The sequence below is a fragment of the Mauremys reevesii genome, linkage group 26 (genome assembly GCF_016161935.1).
Source record: "Mauremys reevesii isolate NIE-2019 linkage group 26, ASM1616193v1, whole genome shotgun sequence".
Taxonomy (NCBI): domain Eukaryota; kingdom Metazoa; phylum Chordata; order Testudines; family Geoemydidae; genus Mauremys; species Mauremys reevesii.
Genome location: NC_052648.1, coordinates 118,151 through 139,072, shown reverse-complemented (window position 1 = coordinate 139,072; position 20,922 = coordinate 118,151). Strand labels below are relative to the sequence as shown.

Sequence of the window (20,922 nt, the reverse complement as noted above, 5' to 3'; positions counted from 1 at the left end):
GAGCGGGGAAACCTCGGACCAATGGCAGCGCTGTGACGCTAACTCTAGAGAGGGCGGAGGCACGTGTCTGAGCCCTTCGAATAGAAACCTTCCGCGCAGCGGCAGCGATTGAGGGGTCAGACCGGCCCTGGCTTACCTCTCCAGGCTGTACTTCCGGTAGCCACAGAGAGTCGCATCGGCCGGACCGGAACTATAGAGAGCGGAGGGCAGAGACTCGCGGGACAGCGCGGTGGTGGGCGGGGCCTCGCCCCAGGAACAGGCTCTTGTCATGCTGCGTGACAGGAGGGACGCAGCGCCCCAGGCCCGGACCTGCGCTTCCCCCGCTGGGGCATAAGCCGTTTTAGGGGCGGAAACAGGTGTTCCTGCCACCCCGCGTGTTTGAGTGGCAGACAGCGACCCGCAGATGAACCTAGGTCAGCTCTGCTTTTGTTCACCAGCCTGCTCTTATCTACTTTTTCTTTTTACCCTCTCTAACCTTCACCCTTTTGTCCTGGCTGTATCAATTAGTGAATTCTCCTTTCTTTGACAGGGTTACTGGCCTAGGTAATGTCAGGAAGCAGTAGCTATAGTATTTCTTGATTTTAGCAAGACTTTTGCCACAGTCCCACATGACAGTGCCAGAAGCAAACTAGGGAAATGCTCTTTATATTAAAATTACTATAAGGTGGGTGCATAACAAGCTGAAAGACCATACTCAAAGCATAGTTAGGTTCACTCCCTCTGGAGCATCTGGCATTAGCCACTGCCAGTAGACAGGAGTCTGGGCTGGATGGACCTTTGGTCTGACCTAGTATGGCCATTCTTATGTTCTAACTTCTAAGTTTAATATTAATTGAGCAATATTTTAATTGTTATAATTAAATATGTTAAGATTTTAACCACGAATGGCACTTAGTGTTCGTCCAAAACAGAATGAGGGGCTAAAGAACTGTAAATATAAATCAGTTCAGCAGGGTGAGGCTGATAACTGCCACTGTACCATTCCTCCTTGCATATGTAATCCAGTCACAGAAAAAAGGTTGTAAATAAGCATTTCTCATTTGTAGTTCTAGGTCTGTAGTTATTTTGAAGAATTACAAGCAGTTTAAGAAGGGTTTTAGGATGCAACAAGGAAATATTTAAGAATAATTCTACATGTAGACAAACGACAATCCCTTGAATTCATAAATGAAGTTTAATATGTAGGACACTGTCAAAGTTCTCCTTTCAAAGGAAAAAAGAGAAGAGGTATCTACCAGCTAATATCAGAATACACTAGATAAATTTCTCCAATAAGCATGAACTACCTTTAGCCCTGATCCTGCAGAGAGCTCTGCAAAGAATCCATATCCTTGCACCTGAGTGGAGGCTCAGGGCCTTTACTAGTAGTTCAGGAAGATGGCTGTGCTGTGAACATAGTTTTAAATGAACAATGAAAGTGCCAGAATGCACATGTTTATATAACATTAATAAAATATCCAACTTAGAGAGCAGAGATTTGCCAGTCATTTCCTTTGAATCCAAAACTGTGGAAGAGAAGACATTCACTTAGTCCAGCTAACTTTGGGAATGTCATAATGTTCAGTCAGAGCATCCAAGTGTCTGTTGAAATCCTAGGAGGAAAAAAAAAAAGTATTTTAAGATGTATATTACTGACATACCTGACCTTGCTATTTCCTCCACCATGTTTATACTTGGCAATTCCAGATCAAACCATTAGCACAACTGGTATAGTATACTGTCTGCCAGCACCAGATAAGAACATAAGAGCAGCCATACTGGGTCAGACCAATGGTCCATCTAGCCCAGTATTCTGTCTTCCAACAGTGGCCAATGCCAGGTGCTTTAGAGGGAATGAACAGATGCTTCAGAGAAAGGGGCAAGAAACCCCACAATGGACAGTTATGGAACAGAATGCCCAGAAAGAAAGTTTCTACCTAATTTTCCATAAAGTGGTTGGCTTTTGACCTTGTATCAAGAAATCCTTATGGGTGGCTAATCCTTTATTGATCCTGGTAAAAACTCTTGACTTCAGTAAGTTGTGGTTGTGAGCTACACAGATTAATTTTCTTTTATCAGTTGTGAATGAAATTGAAAGGCAACAGATTTACTATTCCTCTTCTCCTGTATTTAAATTACATAGAAATAACACATTTATCTTTCTATACCACCTATTTTTATATACCTCACTAATATCCTTGTCTTCTCTCCAAAACAAGGACAATCCTAATCCTCCATTTTTCTCTTCATATACAAGTCTCTTAATGCTTCTATTTCTGCTGCTTGTCTCTAGAGCAGAGGTGGGAAAACTACAGCCCACGTCCAGCCTGCAAAACCTTTTAATCTGGCCCTTGAGCTCCATTGCCCCACTCCAGCCGGGGAGCGGAGGCTTGCCCCGCTCTGCCCACACAGTGCTCCCATGTGTTCAAGACCTGTCTGACAGGCGTGAAGGCACGCATGTTACTCTGGCTGCACAACCCAAACGCGCCTCATGCACCGTCAGAGCCTAGAAAGTGCAAGCCCATGTGCCTGCTACTTGTTGGCTTAGGTGAGTGCTCAGTGGTGATTTTCAAAGCTGCGGGCTGTTGGGACCTATGTGGGAGGAGATTTCTGAGAGCAGGAGGCTGGTGAATCTCAATGAGTTCCAATGACTGGAAGCTGACGCCTGACAAATTCAGGCAAGAGACAAAGGGCATGGAAAGGAGGTAAATTTGGTTTAATTATCAGAATACATTGTTATGAGGGTATATTTATAATAGTAAATAAGATTTTATGTTTATTTCCACTAAAATGTATCTTTATTAAATAAAGTTTATTTGAATATCTCTGAATTGTTAATTTTGTGAGCATTCATGGCCCACCATATAATTTCCATACCCAGATGTGGCCCTCAGGCCAAAAAGTTTGCCCACCCCTGCTCTAGAGCCTCTTCTACATCTATGTATTTTGAGATAGGATGACAGGGTGACAAGAACAGAACACAGTATATCAGGTGAAGATGTGCCACTAGTTTCTATATTTTCAATCCTTCACTTTATATATACACACCAACCCAGATTACTTTTCCCCTTACTTAATAGTTAATTTAGAACCCAGCAATGGGTACCATATGCATTACACCTTGCATTTGTCAATACTGAATTCCATAGCCTATTCACCTAGTTTATTAGGTCCTTATGAAATTCTTCAGTCTTCTCTAGATTTGAACAACCTAAAACACCGTATCATCTTCAAGTTTTACCATCTCATTGTGCTCCCAAGCTAGGGGTTCTGTTTACTAAGCAGGCTGCTGTATTTTGTACCAGTTTAAGTTTCTGGATCAATGTAACGTGCAAGCCTGTATAGAGGACACTGCAATAGTCAAATCTTCAGGTAACTAAATAAAGTCCATATCTGAAAATAACAGTAGTAGTCTTTAGGCCAAAGATGAGGAGCTGCCACAGCCAGGGAGAGGCACCTCTCCCCCAGCCTGGCCCTGCTTCAGCAAGAGAGGACTAGGGGGAGTCCTCTGTCCCCATGACAGCCCCAGGGCAGCCTGCACCCCAAACCCATCATCCCTGGCCCCACCCCAGAGCCTTCACCCCCAGCCAGAGCCCTCACTCCCAGCCAGAGCCCCCTCCTGCACCCAAAACCCCTCATCCCCAGCTCCACCCCAGAGCTCACACCACAGCCCCCTCCCACACGCTGAATCCCTTGGCCCTACCCCTGCCACACATCATCTCCATATTGGTGCACATAACAAAATTAATTCCACACATGAATGTAAAAAAATCAGAGGAAACATTGCTTACCTCAACTCTTTGTTTATGAGTTTTGGAGGCTTTCTTCAGTATTCTTTCCATTTGCTAAAAATTGAACATAGAAGCACAGTGCTGTGATACTTCATGTTTTGCATGTGTGAACTAATACACTGAGTCTGCATTTCACAACTTAGATTCGACCTTTGCTTTGGGGCAAGCTTCAAAAATATACTTTCGGCAAGTTTAAAGTAAAAGCAAGTTGCTCTTGGGCCGAACACGCCTCAGCCATTACCCTACCACCCCTGCCCGACCCCCAGCACCGCTCAGAAGGAGCTGGCCCCATACCCTTTTCTCTTGCGTCTTCTCATAGGCCAGCTGTGCAGGGGTTCGCTTGTCCAGAGCCCGCTTCTTCTCCTCCTCCTCCTGCTTCTTACTGCTCACGATCTGCTCCACGATTTTGCTTTTGTCCTTAGCCGCCGCCTTCTTCTTCTTCCTGGAGCAAAACAGACCAGGCAGCTTCAGAGGCGAGGCCGAGGAGCGCCCCCCGACCAGTGACCGACCCCCGAGAGCCCCCCCCGACCAGTGACCCCCCCCACGAGGCCGGGAGCCCCCCCGACCACTGACCCCCCCCGAGGCCGGGAGCCCCCCCGACCACTGACCCCCCCCGAGGCCGGGAGCCCCACTGACAGAGCCGGGCAGCTCACCGCTTCCCAAGCGCCGGGGCCGCGCCGCTCCCCTTCAGCCGCAGCGGCGCGCGCTGGACACTCTCATATTCCGCCATCCCGAGCCGGGGCCGGGGCCGGGGCCTGGGCCTGGGCCAGGCGCACGAGCGCTTCCGGGTTACACACCACGGAGCGGGGGCGGATGGGCGGGGCTTCCTGCCGCGGGGCGGGGCGGGGCGAGGTCTCGTGCTCGGGAGTCGCCCAGTGCCCAGCCCCGCCTCTTCCCTCGCTGCCGGGGCTGGCGCTGACCCCCCGGGAGCCGGGCCGAGCCAGGCGCGAGGGCTCTCGTTGTACTGTCAGCAGCCGCCGCCGCCCCCGCCCCCGCCCCGGGGGAGGGACGGGGCCTCTCCCCGGGATGCTCAGGAGTGTGGTGTGGTGCGCGGGTGGCGGTTCCACGCTGCGCACGTGACCGTCACAACAGCTCCCCGCCGCGGGGAAAGCGCGCCCCGACCCACACGGAGCTTTCTGTGGTGCGCAAGGGAGGAGAACCCGACACCCTCCTGGCGTCCCCTCACTGAGCCCCGCTGGGCAGCGGCGACCCCCACAGCATAGCGCGGGCGGGAGAGCTAAGAGCTAGGCCGCTGGGGGAGAGGAGCAGTTTCTTCTGCTTTAAAATCACTTTTGTCTCCTTACCAACGCAGGGCTGTTCTAGCACTGAAATCATTCGGCTTTTACACTAACCTACGGCTGCCCTGGTTTTCGCTGGCCTCACTTTGTTAGAGCCAAGCAGAAACTAAAGTGCCAGCCTTTCTTTTTGTCCTGACAGTTGTCATCTCTCACAAGTTTATTGCAAGTTTCATAATATTTGGTAAAAAGCAACAAAGAGTCTTGTGGCACCTTATAGGCTAACAAACTTAACAATACCCACGAAAGCTCATGCTCCAATATGTCTGTTAGTCTATAAGGTGCCACAGGCCTGTTTGTCACTTTTTACATATCCAGACTAACACGGCTACCCCTCTGATACATAATATTTGGTGTTTTTCTTAACACCCCAGCTGTTGGAATCAGGAGGTAACATGAAAATCTCAGCTTTAATTTTTTTAAGTAAGTTTCTAGCCCTGATGGTTGCAGGAAAAAAAGCTTGAAAACATGAAGCAAATGAACCCTAAAGGCTCAGAAACCAAAGGCAAATAAGAAAACCCCCAAACTTCATAAGTGCTGAAACTAGGAGTGCGGGGGATGTTGCAGCACCCCCTGACTTGAAGTGGTTTCCTTTATATGCAGGGTTTACAGTTCGGTTCAATGGCTCTCAGTGCCCCCCCCCCCCCTATACACATTGTTCCAGTGCCCCTGCCAAACATTTTTTTTTTCAAAAGCTCATGATTTTGGGGCCTGACTCATGACTGTTGAATGCTTGAGGTTGGCAATACCTCAGTTGAAATACACTAATTATGTAGAGATGCCAGTCATTTCCACTAGAATAAGAAGCGGGCACTGGACATTTTTGGGTCATGTAATCCAGATGTCAACACAGATTCACACATGAAAGTGTCAAGTGGAAACCAACTGGTGTGAGAAATGAGGAATAAGAGAAACCTTAAGACGCAACTTTAGCAGTGAGGGCAGAATAGTCAATCTCAATACCACAGAGCAAATGGAAGGAAGCAGCAGTAAATTTCAGAGGAATGGTCTCTGCATTGTGTGCCAACATTGGCATGGGATGGATGTTTAAAAAAAGAGAGAGAGAGAGATTGAGTATGGTATTGCTGCTGTACACAGTCAAAAATACAGTATAATAGCATATGATGCAGAATGTGTATTATAATGAACATCAGGAAAAGGACTCAGGACCATACATACTCACTGTGATTCTTTTTTAGAGTGAGTTGCTGAATGTTGAAGGAAGAAAGAGAGTTCCTAGCAGTCATTAGGTATATTAATTGACTTGCTAGAAACATAAAACTAAAATCCACACTATCTAGTTCAGAGACAAGGGATAGAAATTGTGTTAGTTGTTTGTTAAATGCTGTAATATGAGTCTCTGCAGAGCCCACAGGGAGCAGGTGAATGATGCTGTATGAGAGTCTTATGTATTCAGACTAAAGATTTGATGAAATGCTCCTATTATGATTCTGAAATCCATGAAGCAGGGAAGGTGGTTACCCGATCCTCCTCTCTGTCTGAACCTCATTGTTGCAGCTTTTCATATCTCAATATTCAGCCTTCCTGTAAAGGTAACTTAAAGGGAAAGAGCAATGGGACAAGAATCAGGATTCAGAAACAGAAATGGGCAATAAACAAACCATTTTCACTCCAGAGCAGCTGGATGCGTATCAGGTAAGAACAAACAAAAGACAAATTAGACACTATGCAGGATAATGGCAGGTTGTTTTAAAGCAGTCTCCAGCACTTAGTTATATGGCACTAATCAGGACTATCAAATGGTGTCTGAAGTCTTTAGAGTAAATGGTTTATGGCTGTTTAATACCCCTTTACCTTTTTTCATGTGAGAAGAAACTGTCAAACAATACTCTATAATTGTAAACAGAAAGTTTATAAAGCTTGGGCCAGCTTCATCATTAATGTAAATTCAGTGAAGTCAGTGTGTTTACAACAGGAAAGATTTTGGGCCAGTGTGTGTTTAAAAACAAAACAAACAAACAAAAAAATAATTCGCCACCACATTTTATATCTTTCCATATTTTACAGGACTGCACATTCTTTACAAGGAAAGAAATTCTGAGGTGCGTCTATATTTTTTTTCTGTAAAACTGTAAGGAGATTATAATAAAATCAGGCCACTCATCTAGTGAGTTTAGTAATCTTTTTAATATGTTTTAAATAGGATTTAATTCGGTGTCATTGTGATAGATAACAGCAGAGTATACACACACATGCACAAAAATCATGTTCAATGTCTTTAGTTAAGACAAAAATCTATAATTCAATTAACATGCCAGACACTTCTACCCAAAACACTATAACAAGTTACATCTAAGTATTTCACTAAATACTCTGCCAGAGGGCCCCATTCTCTACTACCTTGTTTTATAACAAGTGATACACAGAATATTGCTACCCTGGGCATATGCCATCTATTTGATTAAATATTTTCCCAGTAGTTCATGATCTTGTTCTATTGTCTTTACAGTGTAACCTAAGAAATATTTTAGTGCCATGCAGATTTAGTTTTTTTAATGGTAACTATAATTTCTTAGATTTATAGAAATTTGAGGTATAAAAATGTAATTAGAGCCTCTGTTTCATCTCTTTACAAATGCAGGATTGTTCTAGCTTTGAAATCATTCTGCTTTGACCCTGTAACACGCTCTTTTCCATGACTTTTGTTGGCTCATTTTGTCTTTAAAATAGAGCAAAAGCTAAAGTGAAAGCTTTTAATTTTGTCCTGACAATGCAGTGCTGTCTCCAGAGCATCTATTGTTTTCTGTCACTTTTTACAGCTGCATTTATGATATTTTCCTGAGACTTTTTTGCAAGCCCCAAGTCCCATGAAACAAGATTAGGGATTAAATTATTTCACAAAAATGATTCCACAGTAATCATGCCAGCATCAAAGTAGACTAAAAGCTTTTGCTGAGACAACATGATGCCACCCACTGGGACTTTATATGTGAAAAAAAGTGTGGTGATATTTTGAAGACTGGTGCCCCATTGGAGCACAAGGCCTGGGTTAGCCCGAATCGCTCATTTCCAGAAATTTTAGGACATCTTCCCAGTAAGTGGTACATATTGGCCAATTTATTTGATCTTTAGTCAACTGGGCACAAGAGGGTGAGGAGGAAGGGCTTAGTGATTTTTGTAATACATTATATGCCTCATTGGCTGAGAGATCAAGAGTCCTAATTGGCAACCTGAACCTGGTCTCCTAGTAGGGTGACCAGACAGCAAGTGTGAAAAATCGGGACAGGGAATGGGGGGGGTAATAGGAGCCTATATAAGAAGAAGCCCCAAATATTGGGACTGTCCCTATAAAATCGGGACATCTGGTCACCCTATCTCCTAGTGGTACCACAGTGTACTTTTGCAGGTGCTGGCACACAATAGTAGTGTATTCTGCTGATGTGGTGGACAACCCTTTGCATGGGGAAATCAGCTTTTGGTTCTCATTTACCATGCAGCAAATTAATCAGCAGAAACACTTCCAGCACCTGCCCCTTTCTTAGGATGTCACTGCACAACATCAATGTGCCAATTCCTTTGGAAAGTAGAGTGCCCTTCTACAGCAGACTGTGATCTCCTATTGCTGCCCACCCTGGTTTCCGTTTATGAGTGCTATGCAGCACAAAATGCAAATGAAGTGAATATCTGTAATAAATTAAACCTAAACTGTTTGTGTCTTTGTGTATTGAATAGAGGCCAAGACCATAATTATATCATGAATAAGGCATTTATTATTGATAGGAAACCCTTTAGAAAATTCTGTCCCATTGTTTGATACCATTTTCATTGGTGACAACTGTCAATGGTCGTCTCAGTCTAGTGCAAGAAAGGAAGTAAATAGCACTGAGAAAAATAAACACTTTTTGAGGTAATTTTATAGATCTTCTCCCTTTCTTAGCTCTGAATCCTAACAAAATCAGTGGGAGGTTTGGGTGGGCAACAAAATGCAGGATGAAGTCCCACATTTGAAGGTTACAACAAACCCATTTTTTTAAACCTTAAAGCTGAGAAAAAAGGAAGGGAAATTTTAGAAGATATCTAAGGAAAGCCTAAGAGATTAGGGTAGAGGACACTCCTACCACTGGGTGGACTAGATGGTCCTGGAGGTGTTCTCTATTCGTAGCACCCGTGGGTTTTCTTGTTTGTTTTTGCAGGGGAAAAGGTCTGCTCATTTCAAAGGCAAGGTAGGCATGAAATATTTCCATTATTGCACCCCATTCTTAATTCTCCTGAGATCTTTTGAAGATCACTTATTTGCATCACAGTGGTCCCGTCTGACCTTAAAAATCTATTAGTCATTATTATACCCAAAATGTTTAAAGTTGTGTGCCTTCATTTAGGCACCTAAATCCATATTTAAAACCACAATAAGAGGCCTTAACTTCAATGGGAGCTGGAATTAACTATTACTGAGAAGATTGTCTGTAAAATTAGTTTGTAAAATGTGGTGCAGTGCTTTACAGCTCTTTTCTAACCCAGCAGCTCTTCCCTCTCTCCTCTGCATCACCTTGTTCACTAGGAGGGGATCACTAAGAAGGGCTTCACTCAGAATTCATGGTCTCACAGAGCCATGAGCAGCATTTGCTCACATACATCCCGGTATGGATTATGCATGTTGATATGAGGCAGCTCTTTTGGCCATAAACTGGAGGTACACTTGCCAAGTAAGGCAGCCTTCAAGCAGGGGGTACTAATGCCTGGGTGGCTAGCTGGGAAGCCGAGGTACATGGAAAAGGCTACTGGTGACTAATATCTTGAGAAGGACTTAAAAGACAAAAAGTGTGTGTGTGTGGCAGGGTTGTTTTGTTATTTTTTCTTTTGTTTTTAGTAAAAAGAACTTGGCCATCTCTTGCCTTTATTAACTTTCTCTATCCAGGGAACAACCTGCAGAAAACAAGGACTGTTCAAGAAACTAAAACACAGATTGAGGTGCCACTGCAGGCACAGAGGAAAAAACTGTGCAGAACACCTACAAGCTTCCCTTTCCCTTAGAATCCATCTGAGAAAAGCAGAGCAGAAGCGGACAAGAGCCCAGAGATCTGACCTAGTTTTGTTCCTAGGTTTAGTCAGATAGAGCTGTTGAACTGAGACAGGATTTGGCTTCATTTGCCCTTCTCTGACTCATGAAAAATAGAAATCTTTTCAATCTGACAAGGCACTGAGCCTGTTATATTGCTGCAATATGGGGGCAAACCCCATTTCAAGCACAGGGACTTGACCAGGGGAATTGTATAGGGATGAGGCTGGAGGAATCCTTTGCTAGAGGCTTCAGAGCAGCAGGAGAGCCATTCTGCAGCTTTTACAGCCATCTAAAGATTGCAGTGCTGTAGCTTCTATCCTTGTTAGATTCTCTCTCTTCAGGAAAGACAGGAAGGATAGTGCAGTAGCAGAGCCACCTCCTGCTCCCCCAACTGGCACCCCACCAGAAGGAGGCTCCTAGTATGAAGGGGCTGTGTATCCTCTGAGGGGATTCCAGCCTCCTAGCCTGCCTTCCCCAGTCAGCTGAACTGCATCAGGTGCACTGGAGGTCACACCAACTTTAGAGAGTAGGAAGATCAGGATTTGCTGTATGTGAATGGCCATTCTATCACTTACTAAGGCTGGCAACTGAATTAGTTTAATAAGAGACACAAAGGTAACATGTTCCTAGTTTGCTTGAGCTAAGTGTCCTCTTACCACATTGCATGGGACTCCTGAAGAAACAGCTGAAATTTCAATGCATTGCAAATATGTCTGCAGATCAGTGTCTGGAATCCTAAACTGCTGTCAAGGCAGTTAGCTGCAACATTGACAATTTTCAGTTCTTAGTGATTCCTGCCATTCTGGCCAATTTCTTTATCAGCCTCTAAAACATTCATGAGCCAGCTGCATGACAGGTGGCAGCAGGGCCAGGTCCAGGGTTTTTGCCATCCCAAGCAGGGAAAAAAAAAAAAAAAAAAAAAAAAAAGCAGCAATCTGCAGGAGCTCTACCGCTGCTGCTTCAGTCTTCGGTGGCAATTCGGCAGCAGGTCCTTCGCTCCGAGAGTGAGTGAGGGACCCACCGCCGAATTGCAGCCAAAGAGCTGGATGTGCCGCCCCTTCCCCATGGCCACCCCAAGCGCCTGTTTGCTGGGCTGGCGCCTGGAGCCGACCCTGGGTGGCAGCCAACTGAGACTGTAAACTGTTTGGGGCAGAGTGTCTTCTTGTGCTGTTTGTACAGCACCTATCACAATTGTATCCTGGCCCATGACTGAGGCAGCTAGCTGCTGTGGTAATACAAATAATAAATAATCAGGGAGGAGGCAAGGGGCTGGAGACCAAAGGGAGAACCTGGATCATAGAGTAAAAAGGACTAGCTGGCTAGAAAGATTAGGGGTTGGGGATTAAGATAGGCAGGCCAAGGAAGGTGCATGAGAGTGTGAGGGAGCACGCTCTGGTCTCCCAAGATGAAAGTCCACAGTGAGTGTCAGCAAAGGGCTAAGGTGCCTGTGGATATTGGGGGAGGGGGGACAATTGTAGGCTGCTGGCTTAGAAGTAATAATCCAGATAGTTAGAAATACTGTTTTATGTTATTTTATTTTCTCCAGAGTGGAATTTTAGCTGGATTAGTCTTAGAGCATTGAGAACTTTGAAGGCTGTGCCTCTCAGTAATACAATCATGTAAAAATGGCTGCTGATAGAGTGATGTCAGACTAGCAGAAGTGAGATGGAAACATAACTGAGGCAGTAGTAAATTACTAAATAACGTTAGAAAACTGCTTCTGTCATTCTGTTCCCCATAGTACAGCTGCCTAGTTCTTGAACAGACTTTTTCACCCCCTTCTTTTTTATGTAACACTGAAAATAACTTTTCTGGTTAATACATAATATAAGAAGTATATTTAATACTATGTTTCTCCCTTCATCAAGCATACTACGTGACATTTAAATGTAACCACCCTGCTAAATGATGTGAAGTATAAAGAGCAATATTGAAAAGACAAACATTGTTATTAGAGCCATGAGTATATTGAGCCCTAAATGAGCCTTTCCTTCCCTGTCCAGATTGTTTTACAGATACCGAGACCTGGCCCCACAGCTGGTCCCACTCAGCTACATAGATAAACCAGATGTGAAGCTTCCCTATGAACTCATTGGCAGCATGGCAGAGCTGAAGGTACAGTCCAAGAACACAGATGCTAGATGAGGAGCCACATTTCATTTTCCTCCTCTTCTGCTAAATAATTCATACTGTACTAATTACCAGGAGGCTGAAAGATATCTGAATCCTGGCTCCCTGGCAAATAGCTCTTTAATTCCAACATCCTTCTGGAAGCTTCCAGTAGTTGTCTTTGAAAACATTTTGAAGCACCAGGTAGAGTAGAGAAGGCTGAAGCTGGGCCTGCTGGTCTCTGAGTCAGCCTTAGTACATAAAAGAGTAGCAGAGCAATGGGGTGTTTGTCTGCCACACCTGGGTTAAAATAAAGAGGGGGCAAAACTGGAGCTGGGCTACTACTGAGTCCGTCAGATGCCTTGACATAAATCAGGGTGTGACATTGTGCAGTCTATATGATTTTATAAAAATATGGTAATAAGTGAATATAATGTAACTGGAATATGCTTCATGCAAAAGGTCTCTTGTAAGGTATCATTACAAAGCTTATAATCTACTGAGAGTGATCATCCTAACTGTATAAACGTAGCACTCTCGTATCTGGGACTAGAAATATGAAATACAACTCTGAGGGCCTATTGTAATTATGCAAAGTGTGGGCCATTAATGGTGGTTTGGAATCTTAATGGCTCCCATCGACCAGGATAATTGACTGGGGCTCTGTTTGCAAGCAGCCTTCCTGTGAGTCAGGCTGGGAGGAATGAAGGCTTGATCATGTCACATGAACTGGAATCCATCTTTAACCTGGTGCTTTTCCAGTGAGGGGGGGTGGAAACCCAGAGAGAGACAAAGGATTCCCGTCTTATGCAAAAGATATATAAAGGGGTGGAACAGAACAAATGGGGAGAAGCCATCATGAAGAATCCCCTAGCTACCACCTGAGCTGGAACAAGAGCTGTACCAGGGGAAAGAATTGTGCCCAGGCCTGAAAGGTGTCCGGTCTGAGGAAAAAACTTACTGAAGCATCTCTGAGGGTGTATTCAGTTTGATTAGACATAGATTTGTGCATTTTATTTTATTTTGCTTGGTGACTTTGTTCTGTCTGTTACTACTTGGAACCACTTAAATTCTACTGTCTGTATTTAATAAAATCCCTTTTTACTCATTAATTAATTCAGAGTGTGTATTAATACCTGGGGGAGCAAACAACTGTGCATATCTCTCTATCAGTGTTATAGAGGGCGAACAATTTATGAGTTTACCCTGCATAAGCTTGGAGCAGACGGGAGTGTCTGGCTCAGCAAGACAAGGTGCTGGAGTCCTGAGCTGGCCGGGAAAACAGGAGCAGAGGTAGTCTTGGCACATCAGTTGGCAGCTCCCGGGAGGTTTCTGTGACCAAACCCGTCACACAGGGATTCTCCAACTGGGGGTTGGGACTCCTCAGGGGGTCATGAGGTTATTACATGGGGGGTTGTGAGCTGTCAGGCTCCACCCCAAACCCCGCTGTGCCTCCAGCATTTATAATTGTGTTAAATGTATTAAAAAGTGTTTTTAATGGGGGGGGGGTCGCACTCAGAGGCTTGCTATATGAAAGGGGTCCCCAGTACAAAAGTCTGAGAACCCCTGATAAATGATAGTAAAGACTGACCCATTTTATCCTGCATCCCTGTTCCACAGGACAATCCATTCCGTCAACGGATAGCAGAAGTTTTCTCAGAGGATGGAGAGGGCAACATGACTTTAGATGACTTTTTGGACATGTTTTCAGTGCTGAGTGAAATGGCTCCCAGAGACCTCAAAGCTTACTATGCCTTTAAAATTTATGGTGAGTGAAACAGGCATAGATAGTAAAGTTTGGAGGTAATCCTGGTGCTGTATTTGACTCAAGGATCTTTGATGCAAGAGCACTTCAGATGTGCACTGCAAACTGCCATCTCAGTTGGGTCTGTGACTGTGTATGTACTTTGGTACTGAGATGGCCCTCATCATCACAGCCAACGAGGTCATCTCTCTTAAGGCAGGTCTACATCTACAACTCTGTGAAGAGTGAAGACTTCAGTGAAGACGCTACCTGCACGAATGGGTGAGCATCTCATGTTGGTGTAGGTACTCTACCTCCCCAAGAGGCGGTAGCTATGTCAGCAGGAGAAGCCTTCCCATCGATGCAATGCTGTCTACAGCAGGGGGATGAGTGGGTGTTGGTACAACTATGTAGTTCAGAGGTGTGGATTTTCCATATGGCCGAGCAACATAGTTATACTGACGTACGTTCCTAGTGTAGACCAAGCCTCAAACTTCTGTCGAGCTACCCTCAGTTATTGGAGGGTTCATAACAGAACCTAAAGAATTTGCTTTGAGAACTGACCATGGTGGTAATGCATAACCTCCATTTCAAGAATTTGTTTGAATACATACAGTACTTATCCCATATAGGCCCTTTTGGAAACCTATACTAGTGTAGTGAAAATGTATTCCCTCCCCCAAGCCCTGGTCTCTCCAGAGACACAGTTATAGCAATATAAAAGTGCTTATAGCAGCATAACTTGTTCCCGTAAAAGAAGGGGAACAGCCATAATGGTATAAGTCAGCTTTATACTAGTATAAGTCTGTCCATATTAGTTGCTTGTGTATACTACCTCACAGTTTGGACTACAGGCATATGAACAGCAATATGCATCAAAATTATGTGCTGTAATTCCCCTGTGTGGCTGCTGCAGGCATGAACATTAACATAATCCTCTTCAAACAGGGCTACTAGGAAACTTATTGTTTGCGCCCACAATGTCCACACAGGGGAGTTACAGTGCAGGACTTTGGTGTGCAAAGTTGTGCACATCCCCGTAGGCTGAACTGCGGGACAGCATACACATAACCTAAGGCTTTTACTATTTAACTGTATAAGAGTGTCTGGAAACAAACACACCCCTAATTGAAAGAGTTATACTGGTAAAAATTTAACTGTAGCCCAAGCCTGAGAAGGACATGTAGGTTCTATAAATTCTTCAACCAGCAGCACCTCGCCTTAGCAGTTACAAGGTTTTCTTTTCTCTATTGACTGTGTGACATTACCCAGTAATCATGAGCAATCACCAGTAATCGTTCGTGACCAGTAATCATGACCAAAACCAACATTGATTAAAAACAGAGGAAATGGAATTAAAAGAAGCAGTTTGCTTAACATATCAAGATTTGTTAAGCTAAACAAATATATGGCCTTTTTAGCTTAGTTACAGAGAAACCTACATATTATTAAAACAATTCTGTCCTTTGACTATTCTGGTCAACCTGTCATCAGTACTTGCTATCCAGTACCAACTAGTTTGCTACGTCCAGGACTTCTGGGTCCCTGACTGGCTTAACTGGCATGTTCAGATATGCACTTCCTGGCCATCCATGCATCTCACATGGTAGAGTACTTTAGCCCATCCATGTAAGATTTCAATAACAATTAACAGTGGTGTCTTTGACCAGAAATCCCATTGAGGGGGTGGGGAGTTAGGGAGGAGAGTGGAAGACAACACGACTCATTTCCTACTTACCTCTGGGAGTTCCCATCCACCAAGAATGTCTCCAATGCTGGTATGTCAAGAACCCCAGGGATTTCTCTCTTTAGATTAAATACAATGATCAAGTTTTGATCTTTTCCATGGATCCTTTCTATAGTAGCTGGCTCTCATTCTGTTGCATATTCTGAGTTTCCATCTCTGCTGGATGCAGATAGCTAGGTTGTGACTTTTAAGTTTTTCTTACCATAAAACAAGTTGGCAGGTCCTACATCCTCTGGCACATACACATTTTTAATTAGTTTTGTCTTGCCATTTAATCATTTCTTGTTAGATTCTCTTGGTATTTCTCCTTCCCCTTTTAAAATTTTCTTTAATTAAGCACTTGAGTGGCTCTGATCTGGTTTTACTGGGATTGGAGGATGCAACTGATCAGAGTCTGACATCTGCTGGAGAATTCCTGGTGCTTCATCCAGAGCAGTTATTTTATCTCCAATCCTCATGACTGGAGGAAGCAGCATTTAGGAAAAAACTATTAGGCTGATTGGAAAAGTTCTGCCTGCCCCATTGCCAGTGGGGTCCTTTGAAAAGGGCAATTTTAAGAACAGGAGTTGTTTAGTCTTTCTTGTAATATTGTTTTCAGTTGAATTTTCTTTCAATTTCAACAAAAGCCGAACAATCTATTATGCAATACAAACAGAACAGCAAGTTCTGTTTTTGCACACTTAAGTGGAAGTGACTCAGCATGGGGAGGGTGGGGGAAGGAAATCAAACAGTTCCTTTAACTGTTCTTTATTATACATTTAGTTCATTAATATTAGTTTGCTTGTCTGATTATGGGGGGGGGGGGATTTTGTTAGGGGGGTGAAGCTCAGGGCTGGATTAACCTGTGATTGAGTATGCAGAGCTTGTGGATGGATGCCTGTCACAGGGTCAGTTACACACTGGCACCTCCTGCTGGGTGTTTTGGGAATTAGCTCTGTCCCAGCAGTGGCACCCTTGGTTGGTGGTGGTTCCCACCCTTGCCTCCATCTGCAGGCCCATTACAGCTTCTTTCTCTCACCATCTGCTTCATGGCACAGCCCTCTGGGTGTGTCACTATCTAACACAGCCCTCCAACAAGAATCCAGCCACTCCTCACAGTGGCTTGGCAGTCCACAGCCGGGCCACTCCTTCAGCAGCGGGTGTGTGTGTGTGGGGGGGTGTAAGTCCTGACAGCCCATCAGGAGCCCCCTGCAGCAAACTTACTGGCTCTGGTCTGTAGCTTCCTTTTATATGGGCTGGCTGAGCCCTGATTGGCTGGTCCAGCGGCCACCCTAATTATCTACAGCCCTCACCCTAAATGGCTGCCTGCCCCTCAGCCTCCCTAGGCTGGTTTTAACCCTCTCAGGGCCAGTGCATGGCAGGAGCCCCGTTACAGTGCCTTTTAAGTAATTTTATAAATACAAATTAAAAATCGTGAGGAGTGTACAATTCTAAAATTCTATTTGGGAGTCCTATTATTCAGAGGTATTGGGATTTGGTAATGAATCACACACACAGCTTTTCACTGTGGGGCTGGCTGAGAAACATGTAGAGGACAGCTCTTGTAATTTTGAATTTATTAATTCTGTTTCCTTTGACAGATTTTAACAATGATGATTACATATGCAAATCAGACTTGGAGAAAACTGTTAACAAACTGACCAGAAATGAACTTACTCCAGAGGAGGTTTGTCTTGTATGTGATAAGGTGATTGATGAAGCTGATCAAGACAATGATGGCAGACTCTCTGTGGAAGATTTTCAGCACATGATAGTAGGAGCTCCTGATTTCCTCAGGTAACAGTAAAAACTTCCCTGTCTGACATTCAGTGCCTCTATTCCCAACCTTAACCATTCAAAAAACATGAGTCAACCCCCATCTCCCCAAATTAGCAAGATTAAAAAATGCTTTGGGTTTTTATTTGTTTTGTTTATTGAACCGGAGACCATGTTTTACAACTTTTCTCCACACCCAGAAGTGCTAGAAACTTGCTTTAATATATATTATATGAGAGAGAGAGATTCTCACAATCTCATGACTCCAGGAGATGAGATTTACAAAATACTGAGAGACTCATGATAGATTTGGAAGAGTTGGCAACAATCCAATGGAAACAGTCTTATAATTAAAAAATCTTTAATTTTATCATAAGATTCTTCAAACTTCAGCATTTTAAATTCTTATCCCCAAACCAGAAAATAAAATTGTGTGCCCAAGTTAAGGATGACTGGATCTCTGTCACACAATACATTGAATTACCGTTCATAAATATTACTATTCAGCATACACTCAATTATACTTTTCTCTCCAGACTCAGTTTTTGACTTCTGTCTTATCCTATGAAGTGTTTCAGTTACACAAGAATACCAGATACCAAAAAAATGTGTCTATGAAATAATCGACTTGCAACACAGTCCTAGCATTTGGCTTTCAGCTGTTAGTTTATTCAGCCTTAGTGAAGTGTTTTTAGATCTACACATGAAAAGCCACACACAAGTGATTTTTTTTTTTTTTTTTGTAAATAGTACATTTCACATTCGAATCTGAATCTGGTGAAAGAGAGAGATGAGAACTGCATCTTGAGTCTGCACTATGTCATTACCTTTTGCTTGAGGTTACTGTTCATATGAAAGAGATAAATAAAGAGGACCAAATAAGGATTTTCAGACACTGAAGAGCAAGTCAGAAAAGTCTTGTTTTGTCTCATTTAAATCAAGCTATCCACCTCCATTAGTAAGTATTAGCGAAGAAATGCGTTAGATTACTTTTATTTTGGCTTGTGATTTTCCTAGTTTAAGGGAGGTTTATCCCTGGATTTGTAACTTTAAGGTTTTGGCTAGAGAGGAGATCCTCTATGTTCTTGAGTCTTTTGTTATTCTGTAAAGTACTTACCATCCCGATTTTACAGAGGTGATTTTTACCTTTTCTTTAATTAAAATTCTTCTTTTAAGAACCTGATTGATTTTTCATCCTTTTAAGATCCGAGGGTTTGGGTCTGTGTTCACCTGTACCAAGCTGTGAAGATATTATTCTCAAGCCTTCCCAGGGAAGGGGGTGTAGGTGCTTGGGGAGATATTTGGGGAAGGTAGGGTTCTAAGTGGTCCTCCCTAAATGTTAATTTAAATCACTTGGTGGTGGCAGTGTTACTTAATCCAAGGAATAGGGAAGTTTTTAACCTAAGATGGTAGAAATAAGCTTGGGGGGGGGGGTGTCTTTCATGCAGGTCCCCACATCTGTACCCCAGAGTGGGGAGGGAACCCTGACAGCATGTCACAGATGGGTAAGGCCTTTCATCAGTGAGTTTCCTTAGTGAAATATTTGTTTAAGAATTCCAGGAAGTAGATTTCTGAATACTAAAGGAAGTAAATTTGAATAAAGAGTAATTGTGCTGCTTGTTTTGTATCCCAGGAAACAAACCAGAATACAATAGGGTAATCTCAAAGTTAGAAAGCCCAGTAGACAAAAGACATGGTATGTTTTATTATATCAACAAATAAAGACATGAAATGCAAGCTTTGGAGGGGGCAAAAGGTAGATGGATTCATAGAGACCAGCACCTGAATAAGGTACTCCAACATCCACCAGTTAAATATTAACTCAAGTGACTTTGGGCTGAAGTTATTTCATGGTTAAGGCATTAATGAGGTTGATTATAACTGTTAACTGATTGTATAGCCTATCTGAAAAAGATAATTAAAAGGTCTTTCTAACTAATATGGGAAAGGACACAACGCTTCTCACCTTCAAATGCTCCTGCTGAATCAGAATATTTAATTCAGGACACTGAGCAACATGAGGATTTATGACAAAGGAACACGATAATCAACTGAGGTTCGGTGAATCAGACTTGGGTAGTAGTAGGTTCTATTTTACTTGCCGGTGTTACCAAAGCTCACCATGAGTGATAGAGAGAGAAGGTGGGGGAGGTAATATCTTTTATGGGACCAACTTCTGTTGGAGAGAGAGACAAGCTTTTGAGCCCCACACAGCTGTTCTTTGTCTGGGGAAGATACTCCAAGTGTCACGGCTAAATGCAAGGTAGAACAGATTGTTTAGCAAAAAAGTGCTTGACTGGTCTCTCAGAATGTGCTATGTTAAACAATCTGTTCCACCTGGCAGTGATGTGATGCTTCAGCTATCTTTCCCAGAGCTCAAGAAGAGCTCTGTGTGGCTTGAAAACTTGTCTTTATCACCAAACATGAGTTGGTCAAATAAAAGATACTACTTCTCCCACCTTGCTTCTCTAATATCCTGGGACTGACACAGCTACAACTACACCATTCACCAAGAGGGCTGACAGTTAATTACAGCTGACCTGGATACACAGCAGATGTATATCTAATTCAGCAGCCAGTGGAGTGGTCCCTCTGTATTAGAGTTAATTGGACATTTCCTCACACCTCTCCACTAGCACCTTGTACTGCAATAGAAATGTGCAACTCAGTTAGGCCATTGGTACAATGCCATATAAGCAGTTAGCATCCCGCTTTAGAAATCAACCCTAGCGCATCTGAGACATTCTGGGCCTATAAAGTTTTACTCAAGGTGTCAACCTTGAATCAAGGGCCCCAGCTGCCTTGGTAACATGCTGCTGTCACTGCCCAACTTCCAGATGGCTAGGAAAACTATATTTAATGCTCACGATTTGGCTTGTTGTAGTTATGAACTTTTCCATGGTCTTCAATAGAAGGTGATGAATTGCCTTTTGGAAGGCAGTAACATCCCAAGGGTATGCGTGGGGGGTGTGGAGAAAGAAAAAGGTGGAGTTTGTTATCAGGTTCAGAAGCAAGCTACTAACTGGCTAAAGTCAAGAGGTGGGTTAAAAATATCCAAAGAAGATAGGTTTGCTAGCAGCAATTTTGACCTATGAACAATTTCAAGTTAAAAAAAACAGTTGTTACCTTCATGAGCAATCAGCCAATACTGGGAATAGGCAGCTGTACAAGAAAGTAGAACATACACATCACATGAACACACTTCAGAATTTGTCATCTATTATGTATTTTACTTATATACCCAACAACATGTGTTAATTTTTGGTTACTAGCCTTGTGGGGCCCCAAGATGTGAGAGAGACAAGGTAGGTAGATAGTATATTTTATTAGATCAAATTCTGTTGGTGGTAAGTACAAGCTTTCAAGCTACACAGTCCTGAAGAAGAGCTCTGAGTAACTTGCAAGTTTGTAACCTTCCACTAACAGATGTTGGGCCAATAAAACTGAAAGTAGTCAACTCAATTCTGCAGTAAAATGAGCCC

General features: G+C 43.4%; 2 protein-coding genes across 7 annotated transcripts; one reads left to right on the top strand and one right to left on the bottom strand.

The window, feature by feature from the left end:
* Positions 1-7: 7 nt before the first annotated feature.
* Positions 8-19,240, top strand: CIB3 (calcium and integrin binding family member 3). 6 transcript variants are annotated; one of them, XR_005591411.1, is made up of 10 exons: positions 9-413; positions 6,265-6,315; positions 6,606-6,721; positions 7,094-7,128; positions 9,220-9,249; positions 12,089-12,200; positions 13,815-13,962; positions 17,266-17,461; positions 18,191-18,398; positions 19,074-19,240. XR_005591411.1 is itself a non-coding variant. In XM_039515467.1 (9 exons), exons 3-9 carry the CDS (start codon positions 6,671-6,673, stop codon positions 18,210-18,212), a joined length of 594 nt encoding a protein of 197 aa, XP_039371401.1. In that variant the 5' UTR covers positions 9-413; positions 6,265-6,315; positions 6,606-6,670; the 3' UTR covers positions 18,213-18,559. The 6 variants fall into 6 exon arrangements, 5 of the variants coding, with proteins under 5 accessions (XP_039371403.1, XP_039371401.1, XP_039371404.1 ...); XM_039515467.1 differs by lacking the exon at positions 19,074-19,240 and having other exon boundaries at positions 18,191-18,559; XM_039515468.1 differs by lacking the exons at positions 9-413; positions 19,074-19,240 and adding an exon at positions 4,684-4,911 and having other exon boundaries at positions 18,191-18,559.
* On the bottom strand, positions 905-4,779 carry FAM32A (family with sequence similarity 32 member A). The gene is made up of 4 exons (XM_039515472.1): positions 4,424-4,779; positions 4,065-4,212; positions 3,771-3,824; positions 905-1,592 (listed from the first exon to the last, which is right to left on the bottom strand). Exons 1-4 carry the CDS (start codon positions 4,498-4,500, stop codon positions 1,524-1,526), a joined length of 348 nt encoding a protein of 115 aa, XP_039371406.1. The 5' UTR covers positions 4,501-4,779; the 3' UTR covers positions 905-1,523.
* Positions 19,241-20,922: the final 1,682 nt, after the last annotated feature.